At 38.2% G+C, this 20,497-nt stretch overlaps 1 protein-coding gene across 4 annotated transcripts in view; it reads left to right on the top strand.

Annotated features, from left to right (window-relative positions):
• The window catches only part of kcnt1a (potassium sodium-activated channel subfamily T member 1a), a 31,870-nt gene extending 13,260 nt beyond the window's left edge, over positions 1-18,610 (top strand). For 3 of the 4 annotated variants that reach the window (XM_015043600.1, XM_015043602.1, XM_015043603.1), the window contains 22 exons: positions 449-532; positions 793-887; positions 3,297-3,477; positions 3,548-3,712; positions 3,789-3,925; positions 5,726-5,789; positions 5,888-5,996; positions 6,849-6,957; positions 7,925-8,074; positions 8,554-8,783; positions 8,886-9,102; positions 10,647-10,752; positions 10,891-11,063; positions 12,891-12,962; positions 13,090-13,224; positions 13,405-13,516; positions 13,602-13,703; positions 13,969-14,052; positions 14,862-14,990; positions 15,081-15,375; positions 15,472-15,691; positions 16,867-18,610. In XM_015043600.1, coding sequence (XP_014899086.1) covers positions 449-532; positions 793-887; positions 3,297-3,477; positions 3,548-3,712; positions 3,789-3,925; positions 5,726-5,789; positions 5,888-5,996; positions 6,849-6,957; positions 7,925-8,074; positions 8,554-8,783; positions 8,886-9,102; positions 10,647-10,752; positions 10,891-11,063; positions 12,891-12,962; positions 13,090-13,224; positions 13,405-13,516; positions 13,602-13,703; positions 13,969-14,052; positions 14,862-14,990; positions 15,081-15,375; positions 15,472-15,691; positions 16,867-16,984 — 3,087 coding nt within the window. In that variant the 3' untranslated portion in view covers positions 16,985-18,610. The remainder of the gene's footprint in view (positions 1-448; positions 533-792; positions 888-3,296; positions 3,478-3,547; positions 3,713-3,788; positions 3,926-5,725; positions 5,790-5,887; positions 5,997-6,848; positions 6,958-7,924; positions 8,075-8,553; positions 8,784-8,885; positions 9,103-10,646; positions 10,753-10,890; positions 11,064-12,890; positions 12,963-13,089; positions 13,225-13,404; positions 13,517-13,601; positions 13,704-13,968; positions 14,053-14,861; positions 14,991-15,080; positions 15,376-15,471; positions 15,692-16,866) is intronic. The other variant, XM_015043601.1, reaches the window with a different exon arrangement.
• The last annotated feature ends 1,887 nt before the right edge of the window (positions 18,611-20,497 follow it).

Raw genomic sequence — 20,497 nt, 5'->3', positions numbered from 1 at the left:
ACTTTAAACATTTTGAGCTCATCACCAATAATACATTATAGAAATATGTAAAAAAAAAAAAAGTTGGTTAGCAATTAGAAGAAAGGTTTGATTGGTGTAAAACAAATAAAGATTTCTCCACTGATTATCAAGATGATACTTTTTCCACATGCATTTTTAAAACAAAATGTATATAAAATAAGTGATTTCATTTTGAAAAATTAATATTGCCTTTTATGTTGCTTTATTATTATTTTTTAGATGCTCACCTCAGTTTTTATTAGACTTCTTTGTTCAATTAGCAGCATAAATGCAGTCAGAAAATTGTGTATTTTAGTCTGAGCAATGTGGAAAAGGAAAAGTGTAAACAAAGGAGAAAAAAATGGGAATTATTCTACATTTCTCTCAAATGTGTTGTTTTTATTGCACAAGACATCTGTGTTGTTAAACTGTTAAACTCTCTTTTTAGATCTTCTGGCCTTCAATAAAGGACCTCTTCATTCCTGTGTTTCTCAACTGCTGGCTGGCTAAGTGTGCGCTAGAGAACATGATTGTGAGTGGAATCCATATTCTTAAATGTGTCGGATGACGACTGTTTAGCTAAGAGGATCGGTGTTTTACTGCAGTGTTTTCTTCGAGCCTCTTCATGCTCACGCTAATTCACAAGTGACAGATTCTTCCTCTTACTCCTCCTGACTTGTGTGTGCAGTGAGAAATGACACACGGGGATTTTTGCCTGTAGCACGGATTACTTGCATAAGATAGTCAGATACGATACCAGTTCTTCATATGATGTTGCTCATTGCGTTGCAGAATGATGTCCACAGAGCGATCCAGAGGACGAACTCGGCCATGTTCAACCAGGTCATCGTTCTCATCTGCACCCTGCTGTGCCTCGTCTTCACCGGGTGAGGCTTGTTAGCGCGCGCTGTTGGAAACATAGACATAGGATGCAGAACGTGAAGTAAGCAACACAAATGAACGATGAATCAAAGAAAGTAACGAGAAAGAGAATAAAACACAACTGGGTAAAAAGACGCTGCGCCTCTTTTTAAGTTTTGTGGGTCAGTTGGGGAGAAAGAAAGTTTCCTCAAGCAATATTCTAATGTTACATTATTACCGAACAAATTGAATGTTTACATGGTGCAGCTCTTTCCCTTCAGATTTCACAGGAAATCACCACTAAACCCATAATGCGTTTTCCATTTGCAGGATGATGTGATTAATTTTCAAGCCGCTATTAAAAAGCTGTGTAATGAGTAGAGCAGCTAGAGAGCGACTGTGATTCTCTATACACATTAAATAAATCTGTCGACAACCCTTATATTCACTAACATGCTGGTGTTTACCTGAATAGTCTGAGAAAACTAAGTTCACTTTCGGTAAAGGGCTGCGCTTACAAAGTCTAACTTTATCTAACTACTACTTTATCAAACAGAAAAAACTTTCAAATATGTCCTGGTCATCAGCTCGAGACAATTCATAAAACACACTAAAATACAACACATAACTTTGCATGTAAAGGTCAAAGGTCACTTAAATACACTCTGTAGGAGACACTCAATTATTTCTTTTTGCCAGTATTAAATGAGTTTGCTGTTTAGGCGTATTAGGATTAGCAAAAAATTATTTAGATAAAGTTTCTTTTTTTAAAATTGCCTATATTTAATAAAATATTATGGAAAACATTCTGCAAAATTACAAAAATCATTTGTAATTTTTACCCATTGCTCCTAACAGAATACATGAAGCCGAGAAAGGAAAGAAATCGTTCCAGCTCTGAGCTCATAGTGATGACCACAGCAAAAACATCGTCTTTCTAGCCACAGCCACTTTCTAGCAACTTTTGGTTGTATATTCACTCATTGTCGATTTACAATGTCTGGTGATGGTACTTTATTTTCTAACACTCATAATTATTCTCCAATACTGTGAATTGATCAAACATGTAAACAGCCATGACAGCATCATTTGGGCTTTTGAGGTATCATTATCTTAATATGTAAAGTAATTTAAAAAGTAGTGTAAATAATAATAATAATAATAATAATAATAATAATAATAATAATAATAATAATAATTAAATCTTTATCTCATTAGTCTAGCATTCAGCAAAAATAAAAATGCTTTTTGTAAACCAAACTGTCCTAAAACAAGAAATGTGTTGTCTTATTTAGTGCCATAAAGAGAGAATAAAGTATATCTAAACATGTGGTTTTCAACTGGAGCTTCTGCATCTCTGAAACTTTGCTCACTTAAATGAAGTGCTGTTCTTGCATTAGAGAAAAATGTCATATTTATATCCATTATAGCCATCGCTAATGGCCTCAGATTCTATTAGCCCGACGCTGTTTGCAACATAAAGTACTGTATGAGAAAAAATAAATGCTTTCTAGTGAAACTTGTGGTTATTTTAGTGCAGTAGAAGAAAGGATAAAGTGACTCATTGTTCTAACCCTTATAATTGTGAAGCTTTTCCCTTTCACAAGCAGAAGTTAGTCGACCTGGCTTAAAAAATAATTCTGGAATGAAGACTTGTTTTCGAGATTAGACACACATACGAATCGCTCTTCTCTTTGGTTGTAATGTATTTTCACCTCAGATGTATCTGCGTTTTCATTGAATCAGAGTGAAAATACTTCATGTTCTTTTAAAATCAGCTGCACTGAAAACATTCACTTGATTTGTTGATTTGAAATAACACTAAATGTGATTCCAGACAGAGCAGACCATTGACAGAGCAGCACCTGGAGCTCTCTGTGAAGAGAGTCTTTTTTTCCTCTTTTTTTCCTCTATGATCATTTCTGAATCTCCATGTTAACTTTTGTCTTACTAAGTAGTTTTGGTCTCGTTTCGAGGGCAAGTATCTACATTCGAAATAAGTCTAGACTAACTTGCAAGTAACTTTTCAGCAAAATATGGGAGCTTGCTTTAAGTAAATTTCTTAGTATTGATAAAGAAGCTATTAGTCTCACTAGCCGATTACTTTACTTAAAACAGCATATTTTTCCCATGTTATAAGTGAAATAATCTGTGATATTACTCATACTTTTTCATAAATTTTAAGAAGCTATTCACGTAAAACATGCTCTTACATCTTGCTGTAAAGTTACTTATAGACACTTGCTCTTGAAACTGAACCAAAAATACTTGGGGAGATTTTATCTTTCTGGAGTCGTAATATAACCTTCCTTGTGAATCTGTGGCAGAAATAAAGCGAGTTGTGACTTCAAAGTTGTATCTACTATACAACTTTGTAAATCCTTCCCCGAGTATTTGAGTTAACTTGCTCACCTGCTGTCACCTGTTTGTCACAGCACATGTGGGATCCAGCACCTGGAGCGAGCGGGCCAGAACCTCTCCCTCTTCAATTCCTTCTACTTCTGCATCGTCACCTTCTCCACCGTCGGCTTTGGAGACGTGACTCCACGCATCTGGCCTTCTCAGCTGCTGGTCGTCATCATGATTTGCGTGGCTCTTGTGGTGCTTCCTCTCCAGGTAAGCAGGTTTTGAACTTTTTATGCTTGATGTGTTTTTTTTTATTGAAATCTACATTTTGTTTTGCCAGTTTGAGGAGCTGATCTACCTGTGGATGGAGAGACAGAAGTCTGGAGGGAACTACAGCCGCCACAGAGCTCAGACAGAGAAGCATGTAGTTTTATGCGTCAGCACGCTCAAAATAGACCTGCTCATGGACTTTCTCAACGAATTCTACGCACACCCCAGACTGCAGGTGCCGACTAGCATCCATTAACGTACCCAATGCGCTGCCATGCAGGCAATCTCACGATTCTTTGAAAATCTTTAAGGACTACTATGTGGTGATCCTGTGCCCGAGTGAAATGGACCTGCAGGTGCGAAGAGTGCTGCAGATTCCCCTGTGGTCTCAGAGGGTCATCTACCTGCAAGGGTCGGTCCTCAAAGACCAGGATCTGCTCCGTGCAAAGTAAGTGGCGCCTTCTGAAAAGTGTGGACGGATTCTAACAGCTGCAACGTAATAACGCTTTGTCATGAAAACACAGAACAGATACAGGTGGAATCTGGAGGTCATGTTTCACAAAGGATATGTAATGTAGGCGGGCAAACATTTTGGTTGGCCAGTAAATTCCAACCAATTTTTGTACCATGTATATGTTGCTGATTTTTCAAATTTGGGTAACCTTCCAGTTATATCTATAAATTTTCTGAATTTTGGATTCCCTTCCCTTTCTGATGAAATGTGAGATAAAAATGATCTGAATGGAGGACCCGAGTGCAGGCAAAAGGGATTTGGAGTTCAATAAAACAGCGTTCATGGCCCTTAATAGTTTTGCAAGCCATGAAAATGAAAAACAGCCATGATTTTTTTTAAATATTGAAAGATTAGACCAACAACTGTTAAAAGCTGAGTTTTGTCAGCGACTCTGATATCAAATGTTCTGAAAAAAAAAATATGAAGTGGCACCACGATCCAATCCAAGGATCCAAGATCAGGACATCTCTGCTCTGGGCTGGAACGTTGTCTGCTGGATTATCGAAAGTTGGAATGTATAAATATTTTTCTTATTTTATTTTTGTTCAAGTTCCTGCCTGTTTTGGCTTCTCCACACTTCGCCTCAGATGTAGCGTCTGATGTGTCTTAGTTTCTCACGTACCATGTCAAACAGAGGCAAAGGGAAGGAAAAAGAGGTCAAAGTTCATCTATTACTAAGGATGATGGTCTGCTGCAGTGGTTTAGTTCAAACAAATTGAAAAGCTTGTTTTATCGCAAAGGTTTTGAGATGAATTGCGTTTCAAATATCCAAAAAGCACATAAAAATCATTGTTTCATTACATGAGAAATAATTTTAGATATCGCTTAGCTCATTCTATCTTTCCATTTTTCAGATAAAAGCTTGCCAGAGCTATTGTGTGGCTTAATTCAATGACAACTCTGTAATTGTTCTTTAAAGCTTTATGACTTGACTAGTAAAATGACTCCTTCTCAAAAAGGTTAACGTTATCTTTGTCATATTTTTATCCTGCAGGTTTAATAAATGACACTTGGAGAAAAGAATGAAAAAAGAGGAATAAAAGCTCGTCTAGCCAAATTTCTTTCTGCAGCATCAGACTTCATCTGTAGCTAAGTGGAATCCAGTTCAAGTAAACACAAGATTGTAAACCGCCTTCGGATTTTCTTTGCAGAGCTCCAGCCGGCCATAAATGACCTGATTTTGCAGATCATTACACTCGGTTTAGGTCTTTTCTGGTGGCTACAGACTTATGTGGCTTAATGTGGCTCTGTAACATTAAGCCACACAATCTTGACCATTTCTTTGTCAAGATTAATCATAGCAGAGTTATTTACAGCACTGCACCAGGTATGGCATTCAAAACGACTGCTGTGACGGGACCGTGTTACATAACTCCACTGTATACATTTGTCAGGGTTTTACCAGAGCAATTAGAAGCAAAGGACTTGGGTGTGTGTCATGCTCACATCCTTCAACTGGCTGTGTTTCAAATCCTCCCACACTTGTTTTGCATTCTGCACTCCTCTGGCTGTGCTAATCGTATGCAGAAACAGTTCTCCAGCCGAACTGAACATTCAATATATGGCACATGTCAGCTCGTTTGTGCGTCTGCTTATATACACAGCCGATGCAAAATGGAATATCGAATCAGTAAAATTTCATGTGAATATTGTGCGGCAAAAGTTTTATTATTCTTTTGCCGACTGACTTGTTTCTATAAAGACCTTTTCGTGTCTTTTATCAAAATGCTGCAGAATGGACGACGCAGAGGCTTGTTTCATTCTGAGCAGTCGCAACGAGGTTGATCGCATGGCCGCGGTAAGATAAATTGTAGTTATTGTACCCTGCTATAAGTTTTATAAGTTATATTTCATAAAGACAGTCTAGTAAAAGAAATGTGCAATATTTTCTTTTAGGACCACCAGACCATCCTGAGAGCTTGGGCTGTGAAAGACTTTGCTCCAAACTGTCCTCTTTATGTCCAGATACTCAAGCCTGAAAATAAGTTTCATGTTAAATTTGCAGGTGAGACTTTTTTATTTAGTTTTTGTTACTTTCTGACCATCACTTGTGGACAAAAAGCTAAAAATTAGACTCTTAAAAGTACATATTAATGTGCAGTCCCTCATGCCCCTTTTTTCAGCTTGTAAACTGAAACTGGAAGTACAAAAAAAAATTACACTTTAAAATAAAAGTCTCAAAAGACAGGCATGCATTTGAACTCAACCCCATTACTTTGATGACCCCAAATACAATTCTGTACAGCTAAGAACTCAGAGGTCACCTAAATAGTTTTTACAGTCCATGTTTGAATTCAACCCTCCTAATTTAACTTTGCGATGTGGTAATTTTATATTTACCATTAGAAAAACTGACCTTATTCAACAGACTAATCAGTCTGAGAATTACGCGTCTAATAGAGGTTTATTACTTGCCAGGACGCAAAGAGAATTACGACAAATCAGGAAATGGTATGACTCAAAGAGCTGCAGTTTCATTTGCATTAAATGTCATTGTTGAAGGTGGCCACTCCTCATTTCACATAGAAACAGCTGTCAACACATCTGGAAGCAACAAGAGTTCAGGACTTCCTTTGACAATTCAACTCTCAAGAGTGCATAAGCAGAAAAACTTTCAGATCAGTCCTGATATGTAAAGAAGTGTATATTTTTTAAAAGTCAGAAGTAATTGCTCATAATTGATGTGTCAGACTATGTCAGTCATTGTCTCACAAAAGTGAACATTACTCTGATCGTAATTAATGTGTGGAACAGTTAAAAGGACATGAATATGTTTGCATACCACTGTATATTTTTCATTCCGCAGCCATGTTAGTTTATCGTTGTTACACACCTGCAACATGTCGTCCAATTCTAGATCAAGTTGTGTGTGAGGAGGAATTCAAGTACGCCATGTTGGCTCTCAACTGTGTGTGTCCTGCCACTTCTACCTTGGTCACACTCCTAGTTCACACCTCCCGCGGACGGTAGGTCAAATCCGATAAGCCGTTTTATTTCTCCCCTCCGTATGACTGAAACGTTCAACTTCTTGGCATGTTCACATCCGCTGATGTTTGATAAAAGCTCCAAGGAGCCAAGGAAAAGCCAGAGCACAGAAGAAAAATCCTGGGTGCTATGCAACACAGCAGGACATGAAAAAAAATTCAGCACAAGAGAGAACAGCAGCATGCTATATTGCTGTTTCTTTTTCTTTTCTGTTCTTTGTTGGATATTTTTTTGTTTGTTTTTGCTAGGAGTTCTTTGTAAGGCAGTTTGAAAAGCTCTCCAGTGGCAAATGATTTTTCACAGCATGTAGACTTACAGCAGAAGTGTCGCTGGCTGATGCAGTGAGTCTCTACAGACATACGCATGTACAGCAGAAACAAGATACTCACCTCCACAGCAAAAACAGATAACCCTAAGCCATAACCCCTAGCCCCATAGGTAACATTTCCTAGTTAAAATTTTACATTAGTGGATAGTTTTAAGTTTGAAAACACAGTCCTTCCCAGATGTTTCAGTGCACACAAATGTGTGGCTGATGCCAATTTAAAAAAAGAGAGAAAATGACAGTCTGCTCAAATAATTGGCTGGTGGATCAATCCGAGTATTCTTAGTTCGGTATGTAATTCTGCTTTCTACAATAGAACGGATGAAGTCAGGGAAGGAATCTCAGTTTAAAAGCTACCTTAACTTTGACCCACCACTTTAGCCTCATTACGTTATTATAGGTGGTTGAGTTAAAAAAAAAAAAAAAAAAAAAAAAAACAAATCATTAAAGGCAAACGAACTGATCAACCAAACTGCTTTAATAAAGACATGCTTTTTTTTTTTTTGCTGTTGATCTTTTCTTTTTATCACAGGGGTTTAAACCATGTCTTCCCTGTCAGCGTCTTAGATGGAGAAGATGTTTGGCTTATGGACCCAACCGTATTTTCTCTGAATCCATTGCAGGGAAGGACAGCAGTCTCCGGAGCAGTGGCAGAGGATGTACGGATGTTGCTCCGGCAACGAGGTCTACCACATCCGACTGTGCGACAGCAAGTTCTTTGGAGAGTACAATGGCAAAAGCTTCACGTACGCCTCCTTTCATGCTCACAAGAAGTGAGTTGACGTGTAAGCTAAAATGTCCCCCTCAGGAGGCTGGCAAGTTGAGGTTTTTGCAGATTTTGTTTAGGCTAAGTGCTTCTTTATTTTACTCTCATGGAATAGGACAGGGACAACTAATTAAACTGAGAATTAGTGGCTGAAAATGAGGAGTGGTTTTCTCTTTAAATGAATTTTGTCAGAATGATAGGAAATCTAAATCTGCCAGCAGGAAGATCAGGGAATATTGCAGGCATGAAAACTTTTCAGTATCTATGCAGGTGGTTCTCGTCAAGCTTTTATTCACCAGGGTGATGTGAACTAAGACTTTTTAGCAGATGCCCCGAGCATCACTTTCCTTCAGGCTGATTTTGCAACCAGTCTAGGTCGTTATCCTGCTTTCGCTCACTTGTTGCCATATATTTCCAACGCTTTGCAGGTGTTGTTGTAATAAATCCATTCTCTTCTTCACAAACTGTGGATTTGTGGTCTCCAAGGTACGGCGTGTGTCTCATCGGGATAAAAAGGGAGGAGAACAAGAGCATCCTGCTGAACCCTGGTCCACACCACATCATGGCCGCCACAGACACCTGCTATTACATCAACATCACCAAAGAGGAGAACTCCGCCTTCATCTTCAACCAGGAGGAGAGGAAGGGCCGTCCTGCTGGAGGAATCTACGACGGGCCCTCACAGCTTCCTGTGCACAGCATCATTGCAAGCATGGGTGAGAGAGACTTGCATGTTTTAGGGCGTTAAAGTACAAACGGTTGGATAGGTGAAGGGAATCCATGCAGTGAGGTTTGAGGCAGAATGCTTGTGTTTGCAGGAACCGTCGCTATAGATCTTCAGAATACAAGTCCACCCAATATTTCAGGGGGCAAACTGGTCCCGCCCACCGTGAACGGGACAGGCAGTCGCCGGCCCAGTATCGCACCAGTCCAAGAAATCGCCGACTCTGCCGCAATCCTGCCGTGTGACCTCCTGAGCGATCAGTCAGAAGACGACACTGTTTTTACAGATGAGAAGGGAAGCTCGTTCACTGAGTAAGGATTTCATTTTTTCCCAGTGACTCCCAAACTTTACATATAATGAACATCAGATTTACAAAAAAAAATCTTTAATTTGATGTAGAAGCGAAAATAGAAATTGTTAAAGAGCTCTTCAAGTTTAGTTTAGTTTTTTTTTTTTTTTGTAAATATACTTTTTGTATCAAAAAGGTAAACTGGATGAATTTAAGGGTTCAGACCAAAAAATGCTTTGCTAGGACACACTGTGTACTTTAAGTTTTTGTTTCAAGTTGGAATTAGTACTTTTTCTGCTTTACAATATTTTCCTTAGACTGAAATTATTATGAAACATTTAGATTCACATTATGAGACAGCAGTTTATAGCAGAAATGTAGAGAGTTACAAGTTCTGAAAGACACTTTGGTTCATCTGATTTTTACCTGCAGCATGACATTGTTGAATGCAAGCAACTTCCTGTCGTTTGTCTGCGACCACAGGAAATTGTTTTGTTGCCCTTTTGTTACATTTTACTGGCAGCGTAAGTACTTTTCTGGTCAAAAATAGGTAACATACTTATTTGGAAGTGAAGTGATAAAATTTTAAAACCCTCTTACAAATAAAAGTCTGTAAAGTGTGGCAGGATTTTTTATTTTATGTATTTATTTATTTATTTTTTTTCATTTTTCCTATGTCAGTATGTTATTACATCAGTTTTGCCATAGTTACAACCACAAGTCTTTTGAGGTGCGCTTCTGCCACCTTTGTACATCTAGTCTTTGCAACATAGTTCAGTCAGACTGGATGGAAAGTGCTTGAGCTGTAATTTTCAAGTCTTGACACAAATTATCGATTGAATCTAGAATTTATCTGGGTTATTCTCATAGACTAAAAGGTTTTGGTTTAAGACGTTTAAATGCTGCTTTGGCTGTAGGTTTGTTGTTCTGGTAGCAGGTGAAACTCTGCCCTACTCTGTCTCCTGCAGCCTATTACAGCTGTTCTTCTTGTATTGTCCTACCCCAGTGTCGTCTTTCTGACTTAATATTTTTCACACTTTATTTCATTATATGCATTATTAGTAGCATTGGTGGGAAAATATTGGTGTAATATTCTCGTACTTGATTACATAAATCTGTCCAGGAACTGCAGGTGGACATTAGCATTTATTTATTTATTTATTTTTTGCTATAACCTGATACGATCCATCCCTCCTTTTAAAAGGTATAATTATAAAGGAAATTATGTATATTGGGGTTTTTTTTGCAAAGAAATAAAAAGTATAAACAAGGTGGAATATTGACTATGCAAGTCTAATGGATGCTGATTCTTTTGAACAGGAAAAAAAAATCTTACGGCTTTAAACATTCAAATTGCACATATCCAGGGTTATATCTTTAGCATTATGTTATAGCTAATATAAAAATTTAACTAATTTTTATTTTTTATTTTTTTACATATTTTCTCAGTCTTCTGCAGTTTTTGTTTTGTTTTGTTTTGTTTTGTTTTTTTGAAAATGAATTACATTACAGCATATTTTTTATTTGACAAAGTGCATCATTCATTCCTTCTGGATCTGTTTTCAGGTATGTTAAAGGTTATCCTCCCAACTCGCCGTACATTGGGAGCTCGCCCACCTTATGCCATCTGTTGGCTGAAAAAGCACCATTTTGCTGCCTACGACTAGACCAGGTGGGCAGTCGCTTTTCCTTCAACTTAGTCACTCAATTACAGGCTGCCTCAATCATTCCCTCTCGTCTCTCTCTCTCTGTCCTTCACATCATAAAAAGCATGCCTAAAATGCCGCTCTGTGCTCCGCTCCTTTTGCAGGGCTGCATGCACAACAGCTTTGAGGACGCAAAGGCTTACGGCTTCAAGAACAAGCTCATCATTGTGTCGGCTGAGACGGCGGGGAACGGTCTCTATAACTTCATAGTGCCTCTCAGAGCTTATTACAGACCCAGGAAAGAGCTGAACCCCATTGTCTTGCTGCTAGATAACCCGTGAGTTCTTAACACGCGCGTACCGCGGCACATTGTTCCTCCGCTCTTTCGCTTCACTCAGACTTCCTCCGTGTCACGCTGGGAAAGATTATGACCGCTGAAAGGCGCGCGTCAGCAAGCACTTAGGACAAGGCTGTGGAGGTGGGACTCCATTGTTAATTCTGATGTTAGATTACCGGTGTTACTCTGTGTTTTTAGTGACAAAGAAAAATAAAAATCCCCCATACCTCCAGACAGTAACCATGGAAACTTGCTCTGCCTTGAACTTGGGTGTTATATATTGCCACAAGGGGAGAAAATGATTTCTTTTGAGAGCTCTAACTTCCATCAAGAGCCCTGATGTGTCGCCTTTTCAGCCCCCACATGCCGGCTGAAAGAACTCTCATAGAAGCGCACACACATAATAAATGCTCCCCGCGTGCTGTTGGTTTCGGTGCCACCCCCCCACTCCCCCCTCTCCATCAGCGTTGCACACACAAATGCAAACACCCACGCATTTGGAATTCAATCACTTACAACAGCCTTGGGTCTCGTGTCAGCAGGATTGGGAACATGCAAAAAGTAATGCAATGTCAAAGGAGGTGGAGGAAGGCAGACACTAATAAAGTGTCTGAATCTCTCTCTGAGTGCGTTCGGCACCAGATGGACTCGTCCCTCTGCCTGAAGACACTCTGACCAATGATATAACTACTCCACAGAGGCTCCCAAGAGTCTGGTGCATGCTGTTGGAAATGATCGCTTCAGAAATAGACTCATTTCTGAAGCAGCTTTGAAAGGATAGATTCACTTGGTGCATATCATGATAATAATTCGTGATAATAAAAAAAAGTACAAGTTCCCTTGACAGTTTTTCTAACTTACACCAAGATATCTTTCCCTTGTTATCAGTTTAAAAGTCTGCCAATCAAATCAACCCAGTACTTTTTCAAAATCAGTATTGATGAGTTATTAACTCAAAACAAGCTCCTGTATCTTGCTTTAAAGTTAATGGCAAGTTAGTCCACTGGAATTAGAAAAATCTAAGTTAATCGTGCCAAAGGATTTCTGAAAAATGTTGCTCATTACTTCACCGATGTTTTACCTGCATTTTTTAAGTATTAGCCACTGTTGGGTATTCGCCTGTAACTTTAAATTGCATTTATTTAATTCAGTACCTATTTTGGCTGCGGTCCAGTCAGGGAACACATCCAAACCCCTTAAACCACGAATGTCAAACTCATTTTCATTTTGGGCCACGTCAAAATTGTGAATGTCCTCAAAGAGCCGGTTGCGCATGAATGTATTGATAAAGTCCATTAACAAATTGTTAAAATGTTAATAGATAGCTGTCTCTGCATTTGATGAGTGCTTTTAAAATTAAATAATATGTCATTTGGCACTACAAAAATAAAAACTGATTTGATTGGATGGATAGAATGTCATTTAAGCACACAACTCTTTTTTTCAAAAGTTCTTTTGAAAATGCAATCGTACACAAAGTCCTAACCAAAGAGCTTTGCAGTCCATGCACAAAATAGACAGCACATCACCAACAACAAGCTGAGTTATGCATTTTACTGGTAAGATTTTCTTTCTAAAAGCTGAAAACAAAACAAATGACTGCTGGAGACACACACTGCACAGATCAACAGCAGGGACAAACAGAGGAAACAAAGGACAAATCCTTTTGTGAGAAATTGCTTTATTCTCTGAGGCTTTTTCTGACTTATTAACATACTAAACGTTCCACTGATTGTATACCAAACTCAAAGTTTTGTCTTTTGTTTGAAAAATGTCAAGAGCAAACAAAACGGTGTTGAATTTCATTAGGATTTTTCTTCCTCGCAGTCCTGATAATCACTTCCTGGAGGCCATTTGTTGTTTCCCAATGGTGTACTACATGGGTGGGTCGATAGACAAGTAAGGCCATCGCATAATCTTTGTTTTTTAATTAAAAATGTTTTACATTATTTAAAGAACATACCTACTTTTATTTTTTTCGTATGTTCGGTTGTTTCGTTGTCTGATCTTTTTGTGTGTGTTGCAGTCTGGACAGTCTGCTCCAGTGTGGTATCATCTATGCTGATAACTTAGTTGTGGTCGATAAAGAGAGTACGATGAGCGCAGAGGAAGACTACATGGCAGATGCCAAAACTATTGTCAATGTACAAACAATGTTCAGGTAAATTAAACGTTTTAGTTGGCTCTGTTAAATTAATAGCTTTATGACAGTTAATTTCCCTTTGGGATCAATAAAGGATTTTTGAATTTGAATTCCTCTACTTGGAAGATTGATCTTGTCCACTTCATTTTTTTTTTTTGTTTTTGCCCAATTTTCTCCCCTTGCCAAAAAACAACGTAGGTTGTTTCCAAGTCTCAGTATCATCACCGAGCTCACACATCCATCCAACATGAGGTTCATGCAGTTCAGAGCGAAGGACTGCTATTCGCTGGCTCTGTCCAAGCTGGAGAAGGTAAGTCGGAACCCGGGGGACCAGAGTGGGGAACCGCATGGTGAATTATGGGTAAATGACTTTCTGACCATTTCGTGTTGCACAGAAAGAGAGAGACAAAGGCTCCAACTTGGCCTTCATGTTCCGCCTGCCCTTCGCTGCAGGCAGAGTGTTCAGCATCAGCATGTTGGACACCCTCCTCTATCAGGTTGGTAGGCATCCACAGCAAACCCCGCAGCCTCAGGTGACTTTATTCAGCATCAGGCATGTGAGCGTGTCTCACATCAGCAGAGAAACAGTCGCCTCTCTTACACAGCGCTAGCTTCAGAAAGCAGAGCTGCCCTCTTGTGCTCACTCACTAAAGCATCGCTCGTTCTCTTTCTTTCTTCTCTTTGTTGTGAGCTTTTTATTTTGTTAGATGTAATCAAGGTTGTAAAGTGATTTGAAGTGTTTTACATGTGCTACTTTTTCAGTCTTTCGTAAAGGACTACATGATTCTTATTGCTAGACTGCTCTTGGGACTGGACACCACCCCTGGATCAGGATTCCTCTGTGCTGTGAGTCACATACAATGATGAAAGTAGAGCACAAAGTTGGCCATAATTGTGAAGTGGAAGGAAAATAATACGTCTTTTTTTTTTTTTTTTTCAATTTTCTTAGAAATAAAAGTCTGGAAAGGGTGGCTTGTATTTGTAATTAGCAATCATTAGTTCATACTTGTGGAATGACCCTCTGCTGCCATTACACATACAGGAATTGTGTTGTATTTTTTTCTTTCAGTTTTTCATGTCAGGAGAAGTTGCCAGAGTTTCTTTGCAGAATAGTTCAAGCTGAGTCAAATTGGGTGGAACGTGTTTGTGAATCTCAATTTTGAAATATTACTACAGCTTCTGATTTGAACATATGAATTTGATGCTGCTGAAAGGTGAAGCGACGGACCGTTTTCCCTCTGGAAAGTTTTCTTTTACAGTTGCCCTGTGTGGTGCGTTCATCTTTGCTGTGTTCCTTACAGGCTTGTGGCAAACTATAAATGGGACTTTTAGTTTTCTTTCCTCAATGGCTTTCTTTTTCTTGAACCTCTTCCATGAATTCCTTTACATTTGGATAATATTTAATTCATCTGTTCCTTTTTCTTCCACTTCACACACATATGCAACACTTTGTGTAGCATTATTATCTTATAATTTGCACATATACAATTTTAACATACTGAATTTTGTGATTGGGACAAGGTCATTGAACTTCCATTAAAAGTAAAAGGTCAATGAGTTTTAATAATAATAATTTTGAAGAAGTCTTTGTGGAAGAGAAAATGGTTCAATTTACCAAGCCACTTTTCAAATCGATGTCCTTTTCTCTTATTTAGATGAAGATAAAAGAAGAAGATTTATGGATCGGCACCTACGGGAGACTGTTCCAAAAACTTTGCTCCTCCAGTGCTGAAATTCCCATCGGCATCTATCGCACAGAGTCTCACATTTTCACCACTTTAGAGGTGAGTCTGTGAACATTAATGCATTAATGCCAACATATAATCACAGACTGGGATCACAAGGAAAACACAAACACTCCCGTCATGATTAAGTCCCAGGTGTCCATGAGCGTTGACGACTGCGAAGACACAAAAGACAGAGGGGAAGAGCCTCGCAGCAACGAGCAGTCGGATCACCCCCTGCTGAGGAAGAAGAGCATGCAGTGGGCGCGGCGTCTCAGTAAGAAGAGCGTGAGGTGGCAGGGGGGAAGCCGGGACTCGAGTAAAGACCACGCCCAGCGCATAGCCCAGCAGCGTCTCAACCTCTACAGACGCTCCGAGAGGGAAGAGCTGTCCGAGCTGGTCCGGAACCGCATGAGGCATCTGGGCCTCCCCACCTCAGGATACGGTAACTATGGACACTCCCTCTCTCTGAACAATGTTGTTGTAACTTTAATGCGTTACTTGATTTGAATCATGTCTGTTCCCTATCCCTAAAATGAAGATGATCTGACGAATCTGACAGCCAGTGATGTCATGAACAGAGTCAACTTGGGATACTTACAAGGTAGAACATTTATTTTAGGTACAGTTAAGAGCGTTGGCCAGGTTTTAGACCGATTGTGTTCGTTTGTTTCAGATGAACAGAATGAAAACCAGAACACTTTGTCCTACGTCCTCATTAACCCTTCACATGATACCAGGCTGGAGATCAACGACATTGTGTAAGTAAAACGACTTCGTGATCCATGTGACCATTTTCTGTATTTCGTTGACAACATGTAGAACTTTTGATGGCACCACTATGCAGATTAGTTTTCACTATAATGAGTTAAAAAAGTATTCAACCTAATTGAACTTTTTCAGATTTTATCACATTGCAACCACAAAATTCTATGTATACTCTTGGTATTGTATGTGACCAACTAACATAAATTAGCACATCATGTTGTGATGTGCTAATTATACATGGTTTTAATTTTCTTTGCAAGCAGAAATCTGTAAAGTTTGGTATGTGGTTGTATTTGCCATCTTGCATTATTACTTTTTACTGGCCCATATTTAGCTTACCATCTCCCCATGAACTTTTTTTAAAATTTTATTTCTGTAAAAATGTGAAACTCATGTCTTTTTTTTCACTTCTCAATCACGCACCACATTGTGTTGATTTATCACACAAAATAAAATAAATCCACTGATTTGTGGTTGCAACATGGCAGAATGTAAAAAAGGTTCAACTCGTATTATTACTTTTGCAAGGACTGGTATGAATACACAGCAGAGTGGTGAATATACAGTAAAAATATGTTCCTTTGGCTTGTGTCCATCCATCCATCCATCCATCCATTTTCTGTACACCCTTGTCCCTTTGTGGGGTCGGGAGGGTTAGTGTCATGTGTAAAATGTGTAAAAATAAAACCACATGTAGGAACCAAAGAAGCAAGAAACCTGCCAGTAGTAATTATTACAGCAACAAAGAATAAAGCTTGTGCATATTGTGCAGCATTTAGCCTATTCATGTCATTGAATTAATGTTTTATAGATTAACAGATTATGCTTTGTTCCTTTATATATTGTAATTATGAATGCAAGGGAGTTCACAGAAATAAGTTGCAACCATAAATCCACTCTCAACTGACGTAAACAATATTCACCAACTTTTTTTGTGCCTTGTAAGCATTATTGTAATATTTGCTGTAGCTCATCATTGTCAGTGGTCTCTACCACCAGAACAGCATATTTAATCATACCAGAAAACATTGTTTTAACAGCAAATCAAGTAAATAATTTGTGGATTTCAACAGAGATTTTCAGCTCTCTGTGCTTTTTCAGTAGCAATTATGAGATTAAAGCACCTTAGGGAAATGTTTTTAGCACTGACATCTTTGTTCCCTCATAGATATTTGATTCGTTCTGACCCTCTGGCTCACGTCCCTGAGGTGCCTCCTGTCCACAGCAGCAGCCTGAAAGAGAGACACAAGTCCAGCATAGACACCAAAGAGGACACCCCACTCTGACGCAGCGCTGGCCTTTAACTGGACCGCCTCCCTCCCTCCACCCCCCACTCCCTCTCAGTTGGGATTTAGCTCTCTGAGTGCTGAAGCCCACAAATGTATAATGTGAGTGCCTACTGCCTGTCTGATCACATTGGATATCATGTTTGCCATTTTCATCATCTTGCTGCAAATGCTGTACATATGAATACTGCATCACTCTCTTTTCAGCTCTTTGAATATGCAGGGATTTCAGGGAGGCTTATCCTACTTGCTGTTGTGTTTGGTTAGAATTAAAATGAACTTCTTGGATTTGTATCTTCACTTTAACCAAACACTTCTAAGTTAATTCAACTTAAATCTGGTTTTCATATATTTGGTAATGAAGTTGGAGGCTTTATCCCACTTTTTAAGTCTCTTTGCTGTTGTTGGAAACAAGGAGTACAACAGACGGATGATTAACTTTTCAGGTTTCACACATCTGAACATTTACAACTCTGCTAAAATCGTGCAGCTACAATCAAAAAGCCCCAAGTGACTTAAGCTAAATGTGTGCATTAAAGCTTTCAGACTCATTTATAGATAAATCCTTGAGGTATTCATTAGTGCCACTAAGATCTAAGTCAGTGGTTCATGTACAAAATGACTCAGTTCAGCTCTATAAACTGGTTGTGTTAATATTCAGCATCCTACCATACAGGTTTGTTTAATTTTTTTGGCTATGCTCCTATAGTGCCAGAAAGACTAGAGATTTGTATGGAGACTCCAGATTTTAAGATTTAATTTATTTAAAAAAGCTATCCAAGTCAAATGTGAAAAATATCAAAATAAAAGTGATATCAAACTTTTTTGACAGCTGGCAATGAGTTCTTGCCGTCGCCATTGAGGGATTTCATCCCGCTCTTCTTTGCAGAATTGTTTTAATTCTGCCTCAACAGTCAGAAACTAATAATTTTATCTTTACGGATTTGATGGTAGACAACAGAGCACATGGTTTATCAATTGTGGCAAGACGCTCAGGTCGTCCATCTGTCTCTGTGCAGTGCAATGCTAGTCAGCTAGCTGAATGAAGCTTCCTACTTTTCCCTTTCAAGACAGAAAAATCCACCTAGAAGTCCTACAAATGGCATGTTAAGCAGCTGGTTACCTGAGCAGCTAGGCTGACTGATTAGCCACCTAATCTCAAATTGTTGAGCAAAACTGGGTGTAAAAAGGTGAAAAGTAGGAAAAAAAAAGGTGTACTATTCAGCACCATTAGCACTTAAAAACATTCATTAGCCTACGTGGGTTTCTATAAAAACTTTCCTGATGCCTTTGTACATATATAAAATTTATATATATGACTTACAACATTAATTTATCTATAACAATTTACATGTTATGTTGTTTTAGTCACATCAGTGACACAGATTAGCATACAGTGAGAATCTCATACCAGTCCATGCCTATTTGTACCACATCAGGAATCAGAGAACGTCGTGTTGCTCTATGAAGGCATCGCTTATTAATTGTTTGACTGTTGAGCACGGTGTGTACCTCTTCGGACTTTTTGCATTAAGGTCTGACTTTGTACCAATTTCAGTGTTTACTATATTTGTACTTGATCACAGTTTTATGTGCACATTAAAGTGCTCTAAAATACATAAAATCGCTTTGAGTCATGTGTTCCTTTCTTTCAATGTAAATTTTGGACCCAATCAAGGTGTGAACACTATTATAAATGATTTGTGAAGGGTGTTTGGTGACTTTAATATAAAAAGTTAAATTTCCTATAATTACAATTATGTTATTACACAGACATGTCTGCATGCAAGCATCGTTTTTTTAAAGGTAAAAAACCTGAAAGTTTTTTAAGTAAGTCACATATACTTACTTACTTTTTAGATTTGCATAGATAAACTGTGAACTCCAGCTAAGTTTAGCGACTAGTTATTTTACCTTTCAGGGATTCTCTTTATTTAATGGAAATTGCTTAATCACTTCAACTTTTATCTAAAATGGACGCTTGAGGAAACAAGCTCTAAAATTCTGGTTTTATGAAAGAGCAGCAAGAAGAAAGAAATTGTTGGACGAAAACTACATGATGCTTTGTTAGCGGTTTCATACAAGCAGGAGCAAAACATGTGGCAGAAGGTGCTTTGGTCAAATTAATTTCTCAGCAAAAGTGCTACATGCAGAAGAAATGGAGCAACGCACGGCACCCTGAAAATATCATCCTCATGATACACAGTGGCGCCATCATCAGGCCAATACCAACACAGGTTAATCTTAGACAACCTGCCAAAGGGTGTAAAAGACCTGAGGCTTGGGTAGACATTAAAAACTGAAAATTCATCCCATCTGTTTGAAAATATATATATAAGGATGACCAGCAATTTCAGTCTATAGGTATGTAAGGCTCATAAGACTCAGAAAGGTCATTGCAGAAAAAGGTATTGACTCAGTATGGCTAAATAAAAATGCTCAACAATTTGTTCTGATTTTTATTTGTAAAAGAAAAAAATAATAATAATTTTCCTTCCACCTCATATTATGCACTACTGTATGGATGTTGGTCTTACATAATGGATGCATTATGACAACACAGGGACAGACTTAAAGGGTTATGAACAGTTTGTCAAGGCACTTTATAAACGACCAAAAGCTTGTTTGTTCTTCACTGTGATTTGACTTCTCCCTTCTATCTGCTGTTTTGATTGTGTCACTTGTACATTATCGAAGCGATATATCCCTCACAAACACAGCCTTTACTACCATTACATGTAATTAAGATTGAATAGGCATTCCTAGACTCAGACTGCGAGATCTGTAAAGGAAGAATAGAAAAAAAAAGTGTTCTGTTTTTATAAGGAACTGGTACAATTTTAGCAAGAAAAATGTACCTAGTTGCACTTTATTATATATCCTCAAAATAAATAAACACAAAATAAATAACTAAAATCAGACAGAACATCTCTTTAACATAATAAACTTTAAAATAGTGCCTAGGTTTTTTTTTTCTTTTTTAGTAAAAAGAACTTGTACGTAATGTACAGAAAACACTGTTCAAAAATGTACAAAATGCAGCAAACAAATATATCAAATATAGTGCAGGTTTTTTTCCAAACAATATACTAACACTGACAACTGGTCATTAGCAGGTAATAGCTGTGCCACGTAATAACATGTAATAACAACGTATGAGCAGCAAACAGCTTTGCGACATAACTTTGTTGTTTTGATTAATGGATTATGTAGTTAATGAATTATCACACACAAATGGTATTAGCTTAATGCAGTCCAAAAAATACTTCATGTGTAGGATGGATAGTAGAATGTTTCCCTTACTTGACAACAGAAAATAGGTCCAAATTAAAATAAATAGAAATAAATTAATAGTTAAGATTTAAAGCATAATTATCAGATCGATGAACCCTATCCCACCAATCATTCACACCTCCAAACACACTAAACTGGACAAATACCACCATTTATCCTGTACATACACTCAAAGTACCTTCAAAGTTCCTTCTTTATAAAAGCAGATACAGTCTCGCG

This window comes from Poecilia latipinna, unplaced genomic scaffold (genome assembly GCF_001443285.1).
Source record: "Poecilia latipinna isolate Pla-1442-1.1 unplaced genomic scaffold, P_latipinna-1.0 Scaffold642, whole genome shotgun sequence".
In the NCBI taxonomy this organism is placed as follows: domain Eukaryota; kingdom Metazoa; phylum Chordata; class Actinopteri; order Cyprinodontiformes; family Poeciliidae; genus Poecilia; species Poecilia latipinna.
Note: the sequence above shows the minus strand (reverse complement) of the source record. Positions and strands in the feature narration are given on the sequence as shown.